The sequence below is a fragment of the Mustela putorius genome, unplaced genomic scaffold (genome assembly GCF_011764305.1).
Source record: "Mustela putorius furo isolate JIRA1106 unplaced genomic scaffold, ASM1176430v1.1 tig00003845_pilon_pilon_pilon, whole genome shotgun sequence".
Classification (NCBI taxonomy): Eukaryota; Metazoa; Chordata; class Mammalia; order Carnivora; family Mustelidae; genus Mustela; species Mustela putorius.
In genome coordinates, this window is record NW_025421998.1 from 16,764,814 (window position 1) to 16,781,837 (window position 17,024).

The 17,024-nt window shown below is 49.4% G+C and overlaps 1 protein-coding gene, 1 long non-coding RNA gene and 1 pseudogene across 5 annotated transcripts in view; 2 read left to right on the forward strand and 1 right to left on the reverse strand.

The window, feature by feature from the left end:
• The window catches only part of LAMB1 (laminin subunit beta 1), a 67,605-nt gene that overhangs the window by 28,130 nt on the left and 22,451 nt on the right, over positions 1-17,024 (forward strand). The window contains exons 14-23 of the mRNA XM_004739520.3: positions 4,484-4,619; positions 5,853-6,011; positions 6,854-6,981; positions 7,214-7,337; positions 7,801-8,005; positions 10,838-10,981; positions 11,189-11,420; positions 14,485-14,648; positions 15,271-15,495; positions 16,710-16,924. Of these exons, the coding sequence (XP_004739577.1) occupies positions 4,484-4,619; positions 5,853-6,011; positions 6,854-6,981; positions 7,214-7,337; positions 7,801-8,005; positions 10,838-10,981; positions 11,189-11,420; positions 14,485-14,648; positions 15,271-15,495; positions 16,710-16,924 (1,732 nt within the window). The remainder of the gene's footprint in view (positions 1-4,483; positions 4,620-5,852; positions 6,012-6,853; positions 6,982-7,213; positions 7,338-7,800; positions 8,006-10,837; positions 10,982-11,188; positions 11,421-14,484; positions 14,649-15,270; positions 15,496-16,709; positions 16,925-17,024) is intronic.
• LOC106006574 lies at positions 1,897-5,875 on the reverse strand. 4 transcript variants are annotated; one of them, XR_001180701.2, is made up of 3 exons: positions 5,787-5,875; positions 2,885-3,140; positions 1,897-2,376 (listed from the first exon to the last, which is right to left on the reverse strand). It is a non-coding gene; the product is annotated as an uncharacterized LOC106006574 (long non-coding RNA). The 4 variants fall into 4 exon arrangements; XR_006609582.1 differs by having other exon boundaries at positions 1,897-2,379; XR_001180702.2 differs by having other exon boundaries at positions 5,371-5,857.
• LOC123387148 lies at positions 13,922-13,994 on the forward strand (annotated as a pseudogene).

A 17,024-nucleotide genomic window follows, 5' to 3' on the forward strand; every position in this document is an offset into this window, starting at 1 on the left:
TTATCTTACAGTTCTGTATGTTAGACATGGCCAGTCTCACTGGAATAAAATCAAGATGTTGGCAGGGCTGTGTTTCTGTCTGAAGGCCCTCTGGGAGAACGTCTTTCCTGCTCATGGGAGTCATTGGCAGAATTGGCAGAATTCAGTTTCTTCCTTTTTTTTTTTTTTAAGATTTTTATTTATTTGTCAGACAAAGAGAGCATGTGCACATGCACAAGTAGGGGGAGGGGCAGAGGGAGAAGCAGGCTCCCTGCTGAGCAAGGAACCCGATGTAGGACTCGATCCCAACACCCTGAGATCATGGCCTGAGCTGAAGCAGACACTTAACCCACTGAGTCACCCAGGTGCCCAGAGAAGTCAGTTTCTTTTGGTTGTAGGATGAGGTTCCTGAGAGCCTGGCTGTCAGCTAGGGGCCTTTCCCTGCTTCTAAAGGCTGCCCACATCGCTTGACTCATAGCTTTCATGTTCAAAGCCAACCACAGTGGGTCAAATCCTCCTCAAGACTCATGTCCGCCCCACTTCTCTGCCTGCCTTTTCTACTTTGAAGTCATCATGAGATTAGATTGAGCAGTCCTGGATAATCTCAAGGTTCTGAACCTCAGTCCCGTCAGCAAAGCCCCTGGTCCCATGTGAAGTAACGTGTCCACAGATCTGGGGGGTGAGGATGGGGACATCTTTGGGGGCCATTATTCTGCCTGCCCCAGGGTCTGACTTATTGTGTCTTATGTCATTGTTCTATCGTTTGGATCCAGCACCTGGAATCTGTATCTAGTTACAGGGAAATTTGGTGGTATGGGGGCTAGGGTGGGGAACCTATGAACTTGTCAAGGGTACTATTTCTATGTGATAGGATTTTTACTTGAACACAGGAAGGGTAATTACTTGTAATCTTTTCTCTCTAGGGAGGAGGTAGGATTTGAGCTTCATTTTTGAAAGCTGAGAGAGGTTTGGGAGGCAGGACGGAGAGGCAAGAGGGCCTTCTAGCTGGGAAGAGGGAGACGGGTGAAGGCCCAGAGATGGAATACGTGTGGCACATGGTCAAGACCTGGTCTGACTGTGACCAGCTCCACTCACAGCCCCCCAGGACCTTTCTTTGCACCTGTCATTCCTGTCCTCTCTCTGCCTGAAGATCTGTCACGATCTTCTGCCACCTTGGGAGCGTGGCTTCCGTGACTGCTCTTCAGTCCCCCAAGGGGTCACCCAAGGAGGTGAACAGTGGTTCCCTGGCAGCCTGAGAACTTTGCTGGTGGCTCTGTTTCGGCACTCACTGCGTTTGGCTTTGTTGTCGTGCTCGGTTGCTTGACCGTTTATGTCCCCAGTTAGAGGGTAAGGTCTCGGGGGCAGGGACTATTTCCCCCCTCGTTTTTCTTTCCCCATATCCTTTCAAAATAATGGAGTTACCAAAGAAGGATTGATTCAGAGGAAAATGGACAACGGACTAAAATGTGAGCGTGCTGACAGCAGGAAGCCCAGCGTTTGCTCGGTCAGGATTCGCAAGGGTCAGTATTCGCAAGGGACGGCGACGAGCCCTGGGGCTCATCCGGAGGCAAAAGGTGGCAGCAGAAAGCGCCGCTGTGGTTTTCAGAGGGTGGGTTGTCTAGGCTGCTGGCAACCAGGCAGAGGCATCACGACTTGGTAAAAGCAGAGAAGAAACAGCTGTGGGTTTTGATGAAATGCCGGCAGCCGCACTGGACTGGCGGGCTGGATGGGGCAGCGGGGAGAAGAGCGTGAGAGGCCCGCGGGGCGGCTGCCGGAGTGACAGGCATGGCATGACATGCTGTTCCGTGATAGCGGCCACCGTGACAGCGAGAGGACACTGCTGAGGGCAGAGACATCGTGAAGCAAGACGTGGGTATCGAGGAGAAAGGACAGGGAAGGTCACGGCTCAGCCCAAATCAGAAGATCTTTATATCTGACAAATAGCAGAGCTGAGGGAATGTGAGCAGGAGGGGTGACAAGCAGCTGGGGACGGAGGCGAGGCAGAGAAGACAGGCGGGCCAGCCAGGGGAATGGCCCCTTGGTGGCAGGAAGCGCACAGGCAGGGCTGGAGCTTCGGTGTCCAGGGCCAGGGGAAGCCACAGGAACACATTTGCTCGGGGTGCAGGCGTCCAGGAGGCGGCGGGCCTGTCGGAGACCATCCTTCCCGCTGTGGACACAGAGCGGCCTGCGATGGCCAGGACAGGTGTTACGGGAGCTCCTCTCACGTGACTGGGTTCTCGTGAGTTGTCTCACCTTCAGAATTCAGAATCGGGCGTCCGCGTGTCGTCGGTACGGTCCCCTTCACTTGCGTGCTGTCTGCTGCTGCCGTGTGCAGAGTCTGGTTGCTTCCTTCTTCGGTGGTTGCTGTTTGTACACGTGTGTTCCCTCAGGAAGCGTCTGCTGGGGAGGAAAGAAGGATTTTCTTTTGCTCATAGGATGGGATGTCTGATGCCTGAGCTTTGGAAAATGGCTTTGGTGGGTGGACTGTGCCCCAAGAGGGCTAGTTGCCCCTTGCAGCAAGGTGTGTCCTCTGGGAATTGGCTCTGGGGTGTGAAGCGCTCGTAGTCCTGTTTGGTAGGAGCCATTCACGTGATCTGTGGGAGGAAGACTTGGCTGGGGCTGTGGGAGGGCTGAGGGGCAGGGGGGGACATTGGTAAAATACCTTGGAGCGTTCTGTCTTCCAAGGGTTGTAACTTGCCTTGGAGACTTGGTTCAAATGGGCTTTGGGATTAGGAAAAAATCTGAACACTGGGAACGGGTTTAATGTAACAATTCCAAACCCCGTCTTGACTTGAATGAAGTAAGAATGGGTGCATAAATTTGGTTTTACCTTGGACTCACCGAAAAAGAGACATAGGCTGAGAATAAAATGAGTATGTTAAGTCTATCCAGAAGACTTTATTACCTGAAACCATGTGTTTAGTTAAAGTTCTTCCTTTTGCATGAATCTCCTATTTTTCTTTTTTTTTTTTAATATTTTTTATTCAGAATGTGTATCCTTCGTGCATTTATTTGTTCAGTCAGTGTTTGAGTGCGCTGTGTGCACTGGGCCAGACCCCACGAGGGTGTGAAGGGCCCAACTGAGGTAAGGGAGGCACAGTCCGAACTTTGAAGCAATTTGCTGTCTAGCGGCAGGTCAGGCAGGTCTGTCAGTGGTTACACTACGAGAGAGAAAGCAATAAATGTCTTAACAATACAGATAAAGAGTAGCAGAGCCCTCAGAAGGCACCACTCGAGGGTAGCAGAAACCAAAGGCGACTCCACGGAAGGGCTGAATGCTGGGCTGGGCTTTGAAAGGCCAGTAGGGTTTGAAACACAACCCCTCAGCTTCCACGAGCAACTAGTATGTGACAGGTTGTGTCGTACGTGTTGTAACCACAATGTTCCTCCTGCACAGAGGAGGTGGTGCAAAAGAGTAGGGGGCTCGTTCTGTGGGGTGGAGAGTGATGGTCAGGAGAGGCCACAGCGGAGTTCTTTGTGAGCCGAGTCTTGAAAGGACAGGTGGCTCTTTGCTAAGTGAATGGGGGACAAGGGTATTCAAGGCTGCAGGAATGACATAAGCCAAGGGAAGGGTCCACAGCCCCCCCCACCCCCGCGTGCATTGGAGAAACCATAACCGTTCCATATGGTTGGAGTTGGAGAAGTGAGGGGAGAGGGGGAGTTAGAAAGGTAGAGAAGGGCCAGACTGTGAAGCCTGGTGCCCCTGCTCGAGGCCAGGAAGTGATGCAGTTGGTGCATCTTAGGAAGGTCATTAGGGCAGCTCACTGTGTGGACGGTGGTGGTCCAGGTTGTAAAGTTGGAACCTCAGCCACAAGGACACTGACGAGAGGCTGCAGCCGGTTTTACTGTGAATATGAGAATGAAGGAAGGTACGGCACAGCCCGTGGGACGTGGGAGGAGAAGCCCTAGAGGCCGGGCTGTGAAGTCACAGAACTGGGTTCCTGCTTAGCTATGAAAGATCCCAGAGAATAACTTCAAGGCTTCTGCCTTGGTCAAGTTACTGGCTGACAGGGTTCTGTCCCCAGCAGAGAATAGAGGCAGCAGTTGGTCGTTGCCCTTTGGGATCTGTCTTTAACGTCAGGGACTGCTAAGTCGGCACGGACCTTCTAGAAGTTGGGTCTTTGGGTCTGAGGCCCAGGAACGAGATTGCAGTTGGAAATCTGGCAAAAGATATAAAAGAGCAAAGCAAGAACGTAGGCGGCATCCACAGAAAAACCTCAGTATGGCGGGGATGGAGCATAGTGAAGAAAGACCAGCAAGACAAAACTGAAAAGACCAGGTCACGGGGAGCTTTCAGCTGTAGACTTTGCAATTAAGTCATAGGCAGGAGTTGTTTTTTTTTTTTTTTTTTCCCCATGTATTTGTTTTAGTGAAAAAATAAGAAAACCCTACATGCATATTTCAGCCATTTGATGTTTAGGAGAAAATGCAGAACTGTGTCAGGTGGCTTCACTCAAGCCTGGTGGCCCCGCTGACTTGCTTTGCTGTCCCTCCCCCCACCCAGCTGCTCGGCAGAGTCAGGCCAGTGCGCGTGCCGCCCCCACGTCATCGGGCGCCAGTGCAATGAGATGGAGTCTGGGTACTACTTCACCACCTTGGATCACTACATCTACGAAGCAGAAGAAGCCAACTTTGGGCCTGTAAGTAGGGGGGTGCCGGGCAGATGGGAGAAGCTGGGTTCGGTGGGAGGGGGCAGTCATAGCGTATGCAAGTGTTTTAAAGAGTCCATTTACAAAGCATTTTTATAGCTCTTGACAGGATGGGGACCGTGCCTTTTTGAGAACAGTGCTATTTAAAGCTGGGTAAATCTGTAACTCACAAAGAGACTTTGAAAGTTTCACTGATGAGGCTTTCAGTGGGTTTTTTTTGGGGGGGGTGCTTATTTTTTCATTCTTTCACTCCTCCACTTGTGCTCCGAAGTTACTGTTGATGTCATAGGGTAAATACTCAGATGGGAGTTCCATCGCTGTGTAAGCAGCCATCCCAAAATGTAGTGGCTTCAAAGGTACCCATAGCATGTCAGCAGGGTGGCCAAAGCAGCTAGAGGCAGGCTGGGCATTTTCCACCACATACCGCCCCCCGCCTCAGGCCCCCCCAAGTAGCCACCCTGAGCTCCCTCACAGCGCGGCATCTGGCTTCCAAGAAGGAGGCAAGAGAAACCACCAGGTCTCTTAAAGCCTAGGTTCCAGAGTTTCGGAAGGTCATTTTCTCACGTTGTGTTGGTCAGAAGTCGCAAAGCCAGACCAGATCTGAAGGCAGGGTAATAAACTTCCCGAAGGGTAGATCCAAACACTCATATGTATAGAGAATGAAGGACTTGGTCTTTGGAGGTGACTGATCACAGTGGTTATCCGTGATCTGTGAGCAAACTCAAAGGCGTGCTCGAGTTACCTGAAATTGGTCAATCTTCAGTCTCCCTGACAATCAGAATCAACTCCTCAGTAGGGAGCCCTCGTGATGATCTGATGTTTCTTCAGTTGTACTTGGAGTTTGAGATGAACACAGTGAGGGGGTGAGCACGTCTACCAGATACAGGACTAGCCTTGTAGAAAATCTGGGAAGTAGCTCGTCACTCCTCAGCTTGCTTACAAAGTGTTTGGGACGTTCTCTCTCCTTTCTTTATGCTCATTCCTGGCTCTATCCTAGAAGGTGTCTCCCAAGCCTTTGAGTCCTGTCTCCGAGGTCCCAAGACTACCCCAACCAGAAAACCAAGAAGTAACCTATATCCTCTTTATGCCTCAAAAACTTGTACCCTCTACCAAGTAAATTTGACTGCAAAAAATAGGTAGAATGACTATAGTTTTGACCTTGGGGTGACTTCAGATTTCTTTAACTGTTACATTTCCTGGAAAGCCATTTTCCCTTGTCCTCAGGGGGTCAGCATAGTGGAGCGGCAGTACATCCAGGACAGGATTCCTTCCTGGACCGGAGCAGGCTTCGTCCGAGTGCCCGAAGGGGCTTATTTGGAGTTTTTCATTGACAACATACCATATTCCATGGAGTATGACATCATAATTCGCTACGAACCACAGGTAAACCTTCCAGGGACTAGCAGGGGTGGTAGAAATCTCTTCTGACAATGGATGCAGTTTTTGTGAGATTCGGAGTTTGCATTAGAATAGAGGAGCCTCTCTGACTTTCTATCCCCCAGGGAAGCAAAAATGGACATTTTTCTCAAATTCAGTTTCATAAGCCTTTAGTGATCCCTCATGAGGCTCTCAGCCTTGCTGAGACCTGAGGAGGTGAGCAGAACGTGTCAGACGCTCTGCTTGACCTCACGGCCTGCACAGCCCCCAGGCTCAGACGAGTGCTCCACCTTTAATAAAAGGTGGAAAAGGCAAGGGCAGAGATGCGGACAGTCCTGCCTCTTACACCAACCCAGCTGCGCCAGACGCTGCCAAAACATCCCATAAAGAATGATTTCTAAGCCTGAGAACAGAGATGGAATTTTGACACCAAAGGAAGTGAGGAACGGCGTGAGCAGGGGGAGAAGGTTTTGGGAGTGCGTCCTCGTGGCTGGCTAAGGGCATCGTTGGAGATGCTGTTGCAAGAATGCTGGGATCAACACATGAGCCTGGACGCTGTATTACAGGGTTTGGGGCAGGGGATCCTTCTGATTAGAGCTGTGTTGCCTGATGGCCAGAGAGGGCCCTGGGAAAGGCAAGGAGAGCAGGGAAGCTGTTAGGTGTCCAAGTGAGACAAGATTAGGGCTGGAGGAGGGGCCAGAGCAGAGGAAATGAGAAAGAGAGAAGGGAAATGCAAGTGAGTGTTTTTCATTTAAAACTTGGCAAATGATCGGTTGGGAGAGGTCCTTATACACAGGCAGCAGCGGGCCAGTGCGGATGTTCCTTTGATGGCTTGTCTCTTACTCTAGCTCCCCGACCACTGGGAAAAAGCTGTCATCACAGTGCAGCGACCTGGAAAGATCCCAGCCAGCAGCCGATGCGGTAACACTATTCCCGATGATGACAACCAGGTGGTGTCCTTGTCGCCCGGCTCGAGGTCAGTGTGATGCTCGTTTGCAGCTCATGGAATGAATGGGCAGATTATTATATTTTTTCTGGTCCCTTGCCTTGCGAGTCGTCCTGTTAGCATTTCAGAACTGGAGCCGAACACGGACCATTGCCTTTCTACTTTTGCTGTGATCTGCATAGACCTTTGACGGAGGGATGGGTTGATTGGATACCGAAACGTTGACTTGGCGTTGGTATTTTTCCCTTTCTTTTGGGGGCAGGTATGTTGTCCTTCCACGCCCCGTGTGCTTTGAGAAGGGTGTAAACTACACCGTGAGGTTGGAACTGCCCCAGTACACGTCCTCCGATAGCGACGTGGAGAGTCCTTACACGCTCATCGATTCTGTAAGTGCAAGGTCATTTCTGAAGTGAAGGTCATGGGGGAAGGCATGGGCGGAGAGTGTTCATCTGCTTCTCCAGAGGGTTTTATGGAGGGGGTAAAACATGGACAAGTTAGGCACGATCATTTTTCTCTTGCCTCCAAAGCCACTTGGCTTATTTATTTTAATAAAAACTCTACCTTCTGAAAGGATTTACTCAAGCGATTTGTTTGTGGAAGTAAAGAAAATCTTAAAAACGGTCTTCCAAAAGCCACCAGACGATGTAAGGTGTATCTAAATGTTTTCTGGCAAGAATATTTAAGAGTGGAAAGGTTTTCATTGTACTCAGTGAGTCTGATGTTTTCCTTTCCCAGAGTCAAAGTAGCACTTGGGGCTTTGATGCATTGACTTGCTGTAGTTGACGACACAGCACCCCGCGCCGCCCCCCCCCCCCATAAGAGCTCTTTGCTGTTCTTGATCCTTCACAGCTCGTTCTCATGCCGTTCTGTAAATCACTGGACATCTTCACCGTGGGAGGCTCAGGGGATGGGCTGGTCACCAACAGCGCCTGGGAAACCTTTCAGAGATACAGATGTCTGGAGAACAGCAGAAGCGTTGTGAAAACACCAATGACCGACGTATGCAGAAACATAATCTTCAGCATTTCTGCCCTGTTACACCAGACGGGCCTGGGTAGGTTTTTCCGACCCTCCTTTCTTGGGGCCAAGAGTACTTGGCATCACGAGGTATGCGGGAAGGCGTGCCCTGTAGCTCTGTGCAAGACCGGTGGTGACCACAGTTTGCCTTTTTCGTTTTTAAAGAATATTTTAGTGATAGAGCACCATTGAAAATGTAGTCACATAGGGGAAGGAAAGGAAAAATAAGATGGAACCAGGGAGGGTGGCAAACCATAAGAGACTCCTAACTGTAGGAAACAAACAGAGGGTTGCTGGAGGGGTGGGGGGTGGGAGAATGGGGTAATTGGGTGATGGGCATTAAGGAGGGCACGTGATGTGAGGAGCACTGGGTGTTTTATGAGACTGATGAATCACTGACCCCTACCTCTGAAACTAATAATACAGTATGTGTTAAGTACATTGAATTTAAATAAGAAAAACTTTTTAAAATGCAATCACAACAGGGACTAGGGGCAAAGCCAGGAAGGTGGGGAGTTGGGATAGAATCCGGGAGCCTCAGCAAAAACTGAAGTTTGCTTTTCTCATTGAAAGATCAGACGCCTCCCAAATGTCCCTGGGCTTTTGTCTAAGGTCCTGTGCAAGTTGAACTTTGAAGGCAAGGGTAGAAAATCTTAATGACCTCCTTTGGAGAGAAGCTGCTTTAATCTGCCAACTCCCATCTCCTGTTGCTTCCTCCCCACCCATCATAGGGATGCTATTTATTTATTTATTTATTTATTAGATTTAAATTCGATTAATTAGCATATAATTGGTTTCAGAGGTAGGTCTGTGATTCATCAGTCTTCTACCCAGTGCTCATTTTATCACGTGCCCTCCTTAATGTCCATCACCCAGTAACCCCACCCCCCCAACCCCTCCCCTCCAACAACCCTCAGTTTGTTTCCTATTCTTTTTTTTGCATATTGTCTTTTTAATGGTACAGATTTTATTTATAAGTCATTGTATGAAAAGTATTTTTTAATTTTTTTAATTAACATATAATGTATTATTAGCCCCAGGGGTACAGAATTGTGAATCACCAGGTTTACACACTTCACAGCACTCACCATAGCACATACCTTCCCCAGTGTCCATAACCCCACCCTCCTCTCCCTACCCCCCTCCCTTGTTTCCTATTCTCAAGAGTCTCTTATAATTAATCTCCATTTCTGGTTTTGTCTTGTTTTATTTTTTTTCTCTCTCCTTCTATGATCCTCTGTTTTGTTTTTTAAATTACAAATATCAGTGAGATCAAGTGATAATTGTCTTTCTCTGATTATTTCGCTCAGCATAATACCCTCTAGTTCCCTCCATATCATTGCAAATGGAAGATTTCATTTTTTTGATGGCTGCATAGTATTCTATTTTGTGTATATATACCACATCTTTATCCTTTCATCTGTTGGTGGACATCTGGGCTCTTTCCATAGTTTGGCTATTGTGGACATTGCTGCTATAAACGTTGAGTGCACATGCCCCTTTGGATCACTACATTTGTATCTTTAGGGTAAATACCCAGTAGTGCAATTGCTGGGTCATAGGGCAGTTCTATTTTCAACTCTTTGAGGAACCTCCATGATGTTTTCCAGGGTGGCTATACCAGCTTGCATTCCCACCAACAGTGTAGGAGGGTTCCCCTTTCTCTGTATCCTTGTCAACATCTGTTGTTTCCTGGCTTGTTAATTTTAGCCATTCTGACTGGTGTGAGGTGATATCTCATTGTGGTTTTGATTTGTATTTCCCTGACGCTGAGTGATGTGGAGCACTTTTTCATGAGTTTGTTGGCCATCTGAATGTCTTCTTTGCAGAAATGTCTGTTCATGTCCTCTGCCCATTTCTTGATTGAATTATTTGTTCTTTGGGTGTTGAGTTTGATAAGTTCTTTTTAGATTTTGGATACTAGCCATTTATCTGATATGTCATTTGGAAATATCTTCTCCCGTTCAGTCCATTGTCTTTTGGTTTTGTTAACTGGTTCCTTTGATGTGCAGAAGCTTTTTATCTTGATGAAATTCCAACAGTTCATTTTTGCTCTTGCTTCCTTTGCCTTTGGAGACCTGTCTAGCAAGAATTTGCTGTGGCAGAGGTCACAGAGTTTGCTGCCTATGTTCTCCTCTAGGATTTTGATGGATTCCTGTATCACATTTAGGTCTTTCATCCATTTTGAGTCTATTTTCGTGTGTCGTGTGTGGTATAAGGAAATGGTCCAGTTTCATTTTTCTGCATGTGGCTGTCCAATTCTCCCAACACCATTTGTTGAAGAGACTGTCTTTTTTCTATTGGGCATTCTTTTCTGCTTTGTTAAAGATTAGTTGACCATAGTGTTGAGGGTCTATTTCTGGGCTCTCTATTCTGTTCCATTGATCTATGTGTCTGTTTTTATGCTAGTACCATACTGTCTTGATGACTACAGCTTTGTAATAGAGCTTGAAGTCCAGAATTGTGATGCCATCAGCTTTGGTTTTCTTTTTCAACAATCCTTTGACTATTCGGGATCTTTTCTGGTTCCATACAAATTTTAGGATTATTTGTTCCAGCTCTTTGAAAAATGTTGATGGTATTTTGATAGGGATTGCATTGAATGTGTAGATTGCTCTGGGCAGCACAGACACTTTAACAATATTTGTTCTTCCAATCCATGAGCAAGGAACATTTTCCCCCTTTCTCTGTGGGGATGACATTATTTTAAGCAGGAATTCTGAATGAGCCAAGGCAGTAAAGAGGGACGATCCAAGCAAGTCCCAGGAAAGGGGCAGTCTGGTTCAGAGCCCATGTGACTCCCTGTGCTCCATTCTCTCCCGGGATCGGCTGCTCCGTGTCACGAGTTCTGGCTTCTCTCTCCCTGCAGCTTGTGAATGCGACCCCCAGGGCTCATTGAGTTCCGTCTGCGACCCCAACGGAGGCCAGTGCCAGTGCCGGCCGAACGTGGTTGGAAGAACCTGTGACAGATGCGCTCCTGGCACCTTTGGCTTTGGCCCCAGTGGCTGCAAACGTAGGTTAATCAGAACCATCACGTGTTCACTGGAGTGAATCTGAGAAACACCTGTGGGTTCCGTGGCTTCGGGAGGTGGGATGTCGCCCCACAGATGATTGCCCGAGCCCTAGGCCTCCTGATCTGGGCAGCAGGGTGCTTCTCTCCGGGGCGCGTTTGCACCAAAGGAGTTTCTCAAGGCAGTTCCACGGTTGCCTCTTTCTTCAGCTTGTGAGTGCCACCTGCAAGGATCCGTCCACGCCTTCTGCCACCCCGTCACCGGCCAGTGCCAGTGTTTCCAGGGCGTGTACGCTCGGCAGTGTGACCGGTGCCTGCCCGGGTATTGGGGCTTCCCAAGCTGCCAGCCCTGCCGGTGTAACGGCCACGCCGAGGACTGCGACGCGGCGACGGGGGCCTGCCTGGGCTGCCAGGACTACACCACGGGGCACAACTGTGAAAGGTACGTGCTCGCGGCCGCTCGAAAGCAAAAAGGAGGAGACGGTTTGGGGGCGAAGCCGACAGCATCTTAGACAAATGCCAGGAAGAATCTCTGCCACATTCCAGAAGGTTTGTTCATTTCTGATCGCCTCCGTATTTCCTAGGAGCTCATTCCTTTCTCCAGCATGCCTTTAGTTGATACCTTCTTTGTGCCAAGTGCCGTGTTGGTGCTGGGGGTATGGCGGAGAACAAACATGAGCTGCCCCCTCTTGGAGCGCCATCCTGGAGGTCAGCCTAGATCAGGACAGAAGTCCTCGGTCTCAGCAGATTCTCGCCGAGGATGAGCGTTCTGAAGTGTGAACGCCTCCTTTGGGTCAAAGTAGAAACCAGATCCAAACAGAATTAGGCATTTCACACCACTTTGTTTTTTGAGACACTTTAATGCTGCTCCAGCTTCCAGGAGGGCACATAAAATGTGAGAAAGGAGACCTGTTCTCCAGTTAGCAGGCTAATTGAATAATTATTATGGATATAGAGCACACTGCACTAGATAGAGCAAAAGAGAACCTAGAATGTGCCCCCAAATAACATTACGGTCAAGCTCAGTAGCTAACAATCCACGTGATGAAATTACATGCTGACTTACACTGTTCATTACCGATGAAAGACAGATCTGCGACAAAAACTGATTTTTTTTTGGAGTGATGGTCCTCACCTTTCACCTCAATTAACATCCGTCCACTCTATCTGGGACTTTTGTTTTTAAAATGTCAGCAAATGCCTCAGTGCAAAAATTGTTCATCAGATGAAAGAGAAATTGCCAGTGGAAATTGAATATATGATTACCTTATGTTGGGGTGATGTGCATGGAAGCAAATACGGGGTTTTCAACTCTGTGCTGGAGTGCTGTTCAAGAATCTGGAGGTTCTGGGGTCTCCTGGGTGGCTCAGTCGGGTAGGCGTCTGCCTTCAGCTCAGGTTGTAATCTCAGGGTCCTGGGAGCATCGGGCTCTGGGCTCAGTGGGGGAGTCTGCTTCTGCCTCTCCCTCTGTATGCTTGCTCTCCCTCTTTCTCAAAAAAAATAAATCTTAAAAAAAAAAAAAAAAAAGAATGTGGAGGTTCCAGTAACTACTCCTTTGAATAAAAATTATTCCTTTCCACCAAGAAATCGCCATTTAAGAAGATAATAAGGAAACAGTTATACGAGACTTGAAAGGAAGAAATTAACATATTGATGTCATCTCTTGTTTTCTGCATTAAGATTTTCGTTATTGTTCTTTGGGAAGTGTAGGGTAAGTTCAAAAGAGACAGATGAGAAAATCAGATTAGAAAGAACAGGAGGGTGAGGGAGGGAACCCAGGTGGTCGTCCACTGGGCAGCTGTGAAATCCAGGGGTGGGGCGGAGCGGGGGGGGGTAGGGGGCAATGTGGCAAGACGAGCATCCCCCCCGTGAGGAGAGCTGGCTCGATATTTGTGATGGTGTTAGGTTTTCTTTGTAAAGCACTTTGTTTCTCATAGGAAAAATGTGAAAGCCCTACGTGGGGATGACAAAGCTTTATTAAAATATCTGGGATTCTGTGAGCCAACTTCTCATCACTCTTTTCTTCATTCCAAGACGATCGGAGTTGCAGTCCTGTGAATTTGAGCAGCCGCTCTAGGCTCAGCTCATTCTCAAGGGGGGAAGAGGAGGGAGAGGCAGGAAATGAAAACTCAGTTTCTTGTCATGAGGTATCTGGATTTATTTTACCTAGAAAGGCCCCCTAGAAAACTTTCTCAGAGCCCGTTGGACCAAATTACTTCATCTCTGCTGACTTTCCCAGCCCATAACTGGAAAACATGTTCTTGTGTCCTGTCTGTGTCTGATTAAGTAGAAGGTTAATTTCCTCTGAACAGTTTCCCTTCTATTTCTTCATCTCCCTCCCGTACCCCATTTAAAAAAAAAAATTACCCATTTCAAAAGAAAAAAAGCAAAAATACCCCTCCCCACCAAAAAAATACCCAAATAATAAAAACCATGAAAAACAAAATGAATTGAAAATCAGAGCTTAGGTTCAGTTCTGCTCCTAGCCTGTTGCAAAGCCCTGGGCAAGTTAGCTCACCTCTCCGAGTGTCCAGCCGTCTGCTGGTAGAATAACTAGGTTGGATCTGATGGTCTCCAAGCCCCTTTCCCCTTTGTTACAGGGAGGAAAAGCAAGCGAATTAGTCGTGTTAAAGAGCAGCATCACATAGAATTCCTTGCTACAATTCAGGAGGCTGGATTCAGAGCTTGGCTCATTGCTATTTGCTGTGTAAAGCCTTGTGAGCCATTGAACCTCCGTGGATCCCTGATCCGTGAGGGGAGGAGGTGGGGGCTGATAAATGACGTCCCTCGTGCCTCTCCTAGTTTAAACGCCCCTAACAGATAGACACAGGAGTCCTACAGCTGGAGAGCACCCTTGTCAGCTTGGCTGCTGGTAAAGGCTAGAACGCGGAACAGGCCACCGTGGGCTTGCTCACTCGTCACCCCTTCCCGGTGTGGGCAGACAAGACTATACTTTCAGGGATCATTTCTATAGTTTGTTACTAGAGAAGTTTCTCTGAAGTTGTAGTGTACCGGTGTGGGCAGACAGACACAACCACACATGCCTTCCAGCACCCCCCTGGCAGCCCCCACCTCCTTCCCCAGACTCTGTAATGTGAGTCAGGGCAGGCAGGCAGCCAAGAGGACAACAGGATGCACGGGAGGAGAGGTACCTCTGCTGCTTGGGGAGGAGGGAGTGAGGTTCCTAACACAGCGCGCCGGCTCACGTGATCCCCAGACCAGCAGCATCAGCATCACGCAGGACCGACTAAGTCAGAAATGAAGGGATGAACGCGGTGACCTGTTCTAACGAGCCCTCCAAGGGGTTCTGATTGGAGCTGGCATTGGAGAACCAATGGAAACCTTGGAAAATTTCCAAAGAGAACCTTGGAAAATCTTCCAAGTGGAAACATGAGGAATGGGGAGGGAAGGTCCCCAAGCAGAGAACACGGTTTCTGAGACTCTTTCCTGTAACTCGTTTCTTACAATGGTGGTTCATGGCCCTCTCTCCTCTGGGACTGACGCAGGTGCTTGGCTGGGTACTATGGCGATCCCATCATCGGGTCGGGAGATCACTGCCGCCCTTGCCCTTGCCCAGACGGTCCCAAGAGTGGACGCCAGTTTGCCAGCAGCTGCTATCAGGACCCTGTGACTTTACAGCTGGCTTGTGTCTGTGACCCTGGGTACATTGGTAAGTAGGGTCCGGACTCCCGGAGGAAAGGCTGTGTCTTTCTGAGTTCTAGTTGACCAAGAAGGACAAAGATGAAAAGGGAGACAATGTGGTGTCATGTTTACAATCCTTAATTAAAGCTGAAGGGAACATGACATACCAAAGGTGCTCCTTTCCCCTTTGGCGTGTGGAGTAGAGGAAATTCTTGAGTCCATGACGCTGCTCTAAGAGCAGGACGGCAAGCTCACTTGAATCCGTGAGTGGATCCCCTTATCCAGCTCCTGGTGGGAGAGGCTCAGCGGGGTGATCTGGCCACGTGGTGGGCAGAGGGCGACCAGAGCCCGTCCCCCCAGATGGCCGAACTGGCCGAACTCGATATGTTCTCCTTGAGTCTGCCAGCACTTAAGGAGGCCACGTACTTGTGAGCTCTCCCTTTAACTTCCTCTTTGACCCACGGATTCTGGTATTAGCGATGCCTATCCATGGCTCAGAAGTACTGGCACAGATTCCAAGCCCTCCTTCCCCGCTAATGACGCGGTCACCCCAGGCTTGGTGAGGACCTGCGTCGGCGCTGTCGCCAGGAATGTCGGGGGGGACCGGATGTGTGTGTCAGCAGGCTGAATGGCTTGTGCTCGGTCCCTAGGCTCCAGGTGTGACGACTGTGCCCCGGGCTTCTTTGGCAATCCCTCGGATATGGGGGGCTCCTGTCAGCCCTGCCAGTGTCACCACAACATCGACACGACGGACCCGGAAGCCTGCGACAAGGAGACGGGGAGGTGCCTCAGGTGCCTGTACCACACGGAGGGGGAGCAGTGCCAGCTCTGCCGGTCCGGGTACTACGGGGATGCCCTCCGGCAGGACTGTCGCAGTAAGCTCAGCTTCCGTTTGCCCTCCTTTCCAGAGATTTCCACCACCTTCTTCACTATGGGGGAGACGTTCATCTTCAGGTGTCTGTTTTGTCTGGGAAAACACCTGTCAAGCTTTTTCTCTGACAAAAGGAAGATATGATTGACATTCCCCCCCCTTTTTTTTTTGGTTACATCTTCATTTTCTGGTAGGAATTCAAGTCCCAAGATAAGGCTCAGTGCCTGAAGGAGGCACATGATAGAGGTCCTAAGTACTCACTCCGGCCAGCCCCGTCCTCCTGCCGTTGGTGGACAGAGCCTTCCCGCCTAAGGGGAAGAAGGAAGGAGCATCTCCGTGGTGTCTCTTCCAGAACTCCTCCTTTCTGTCTTATCAGATCACCCTGCCTCTCCTCCCAAGGCTGCTGCCCTCTCAGGCCCCACTGTTGGTATAGACACGTGTGGAATGCGGAGGAGTGGCAGGACGGGATTCCGTAACCCACTCGCAGGGCCTCTACCTGCTTTGTCTGACACATTCGTCACCGCTGCTCCCTGCTGAGGGTTTGAAGTCCTCAGAGCTGAAGTCCCACAGCATACATTTTTTCGTGTGTGTCATTTCCAGTCAAGTTCTCAGTTTTAACACGATTTGCCAGCAGCTGATGAACTATTTCGGAAATGCTGCTAGGCCAAGTGTGTCCTTGCGCCCGTCTGCCTGGGAAATGTCAGAACTGTCTACATCGTAAGAACTGAAGAACAGCGTTTTAGTGGGGTTTTGTTTTGTTTGTTTGTTTTTGGTTTGTGGTTTTGGTTTTTTTGGTGGGTTTGAGTTTTGTTTTTATTTTTGTTTTTTGGTTTCTTGGGGTTTCTTTTTTTGTACTCCCCTCCTTTCCTTTCCCTCTTTTTTTTCCCCCTAAGATATATTTTACTTATTTGACAGGCAGAGCACAAACAGGGGAAGTAGCAGGCAGAGGGAGAGGCAGATTACTGGCAGAACAGGGAGCCCGATGACGGGCTGGATCCCAGGACCCCGAGATCATGACCTGAGCCAAAGGCAGACACTTAGCTGACAGCCCCCCAGGCGCCCCCATTCCTTCCTCTCTTGTTTGCATTTCTAGGCCAAAACCTGGGAGGGAAGATCTTAGCCATGAGGACGTAGCTACCTCTCGTATCATCTGTGTGTGTCACGGATTTTCTGACCGTGTTGAGGCTAAGTGAATTGGATCTTACCATTTGCTTTCAGAGTGTGTCTGCAATTACTTGGGGACGGTGCAGCAGCACTGCAACGGCTCTGACTGCCAGTGCGACAAAGCCACGGGCCAGTGCTTGTGTCTCCCCAACGTGGTTGGGCAGAACTGTGACCGCTGTGCACCCAACACCTGGCAGCTGGCCAGCGGCACCGGCTGTGACCCGTGCAGCTGTGATCCTGCTCATTCCTTCGGGCCGTCTTGCAACGAGGTGAGGCGCCGTGGTGGGGGCAAGGAGAGGACACACCCCTTTAGGAGCCTGGGGGCGGCCAGCACCCTCGGTGGCTTTGCCTCAGTTAGAGAAGGGGCTC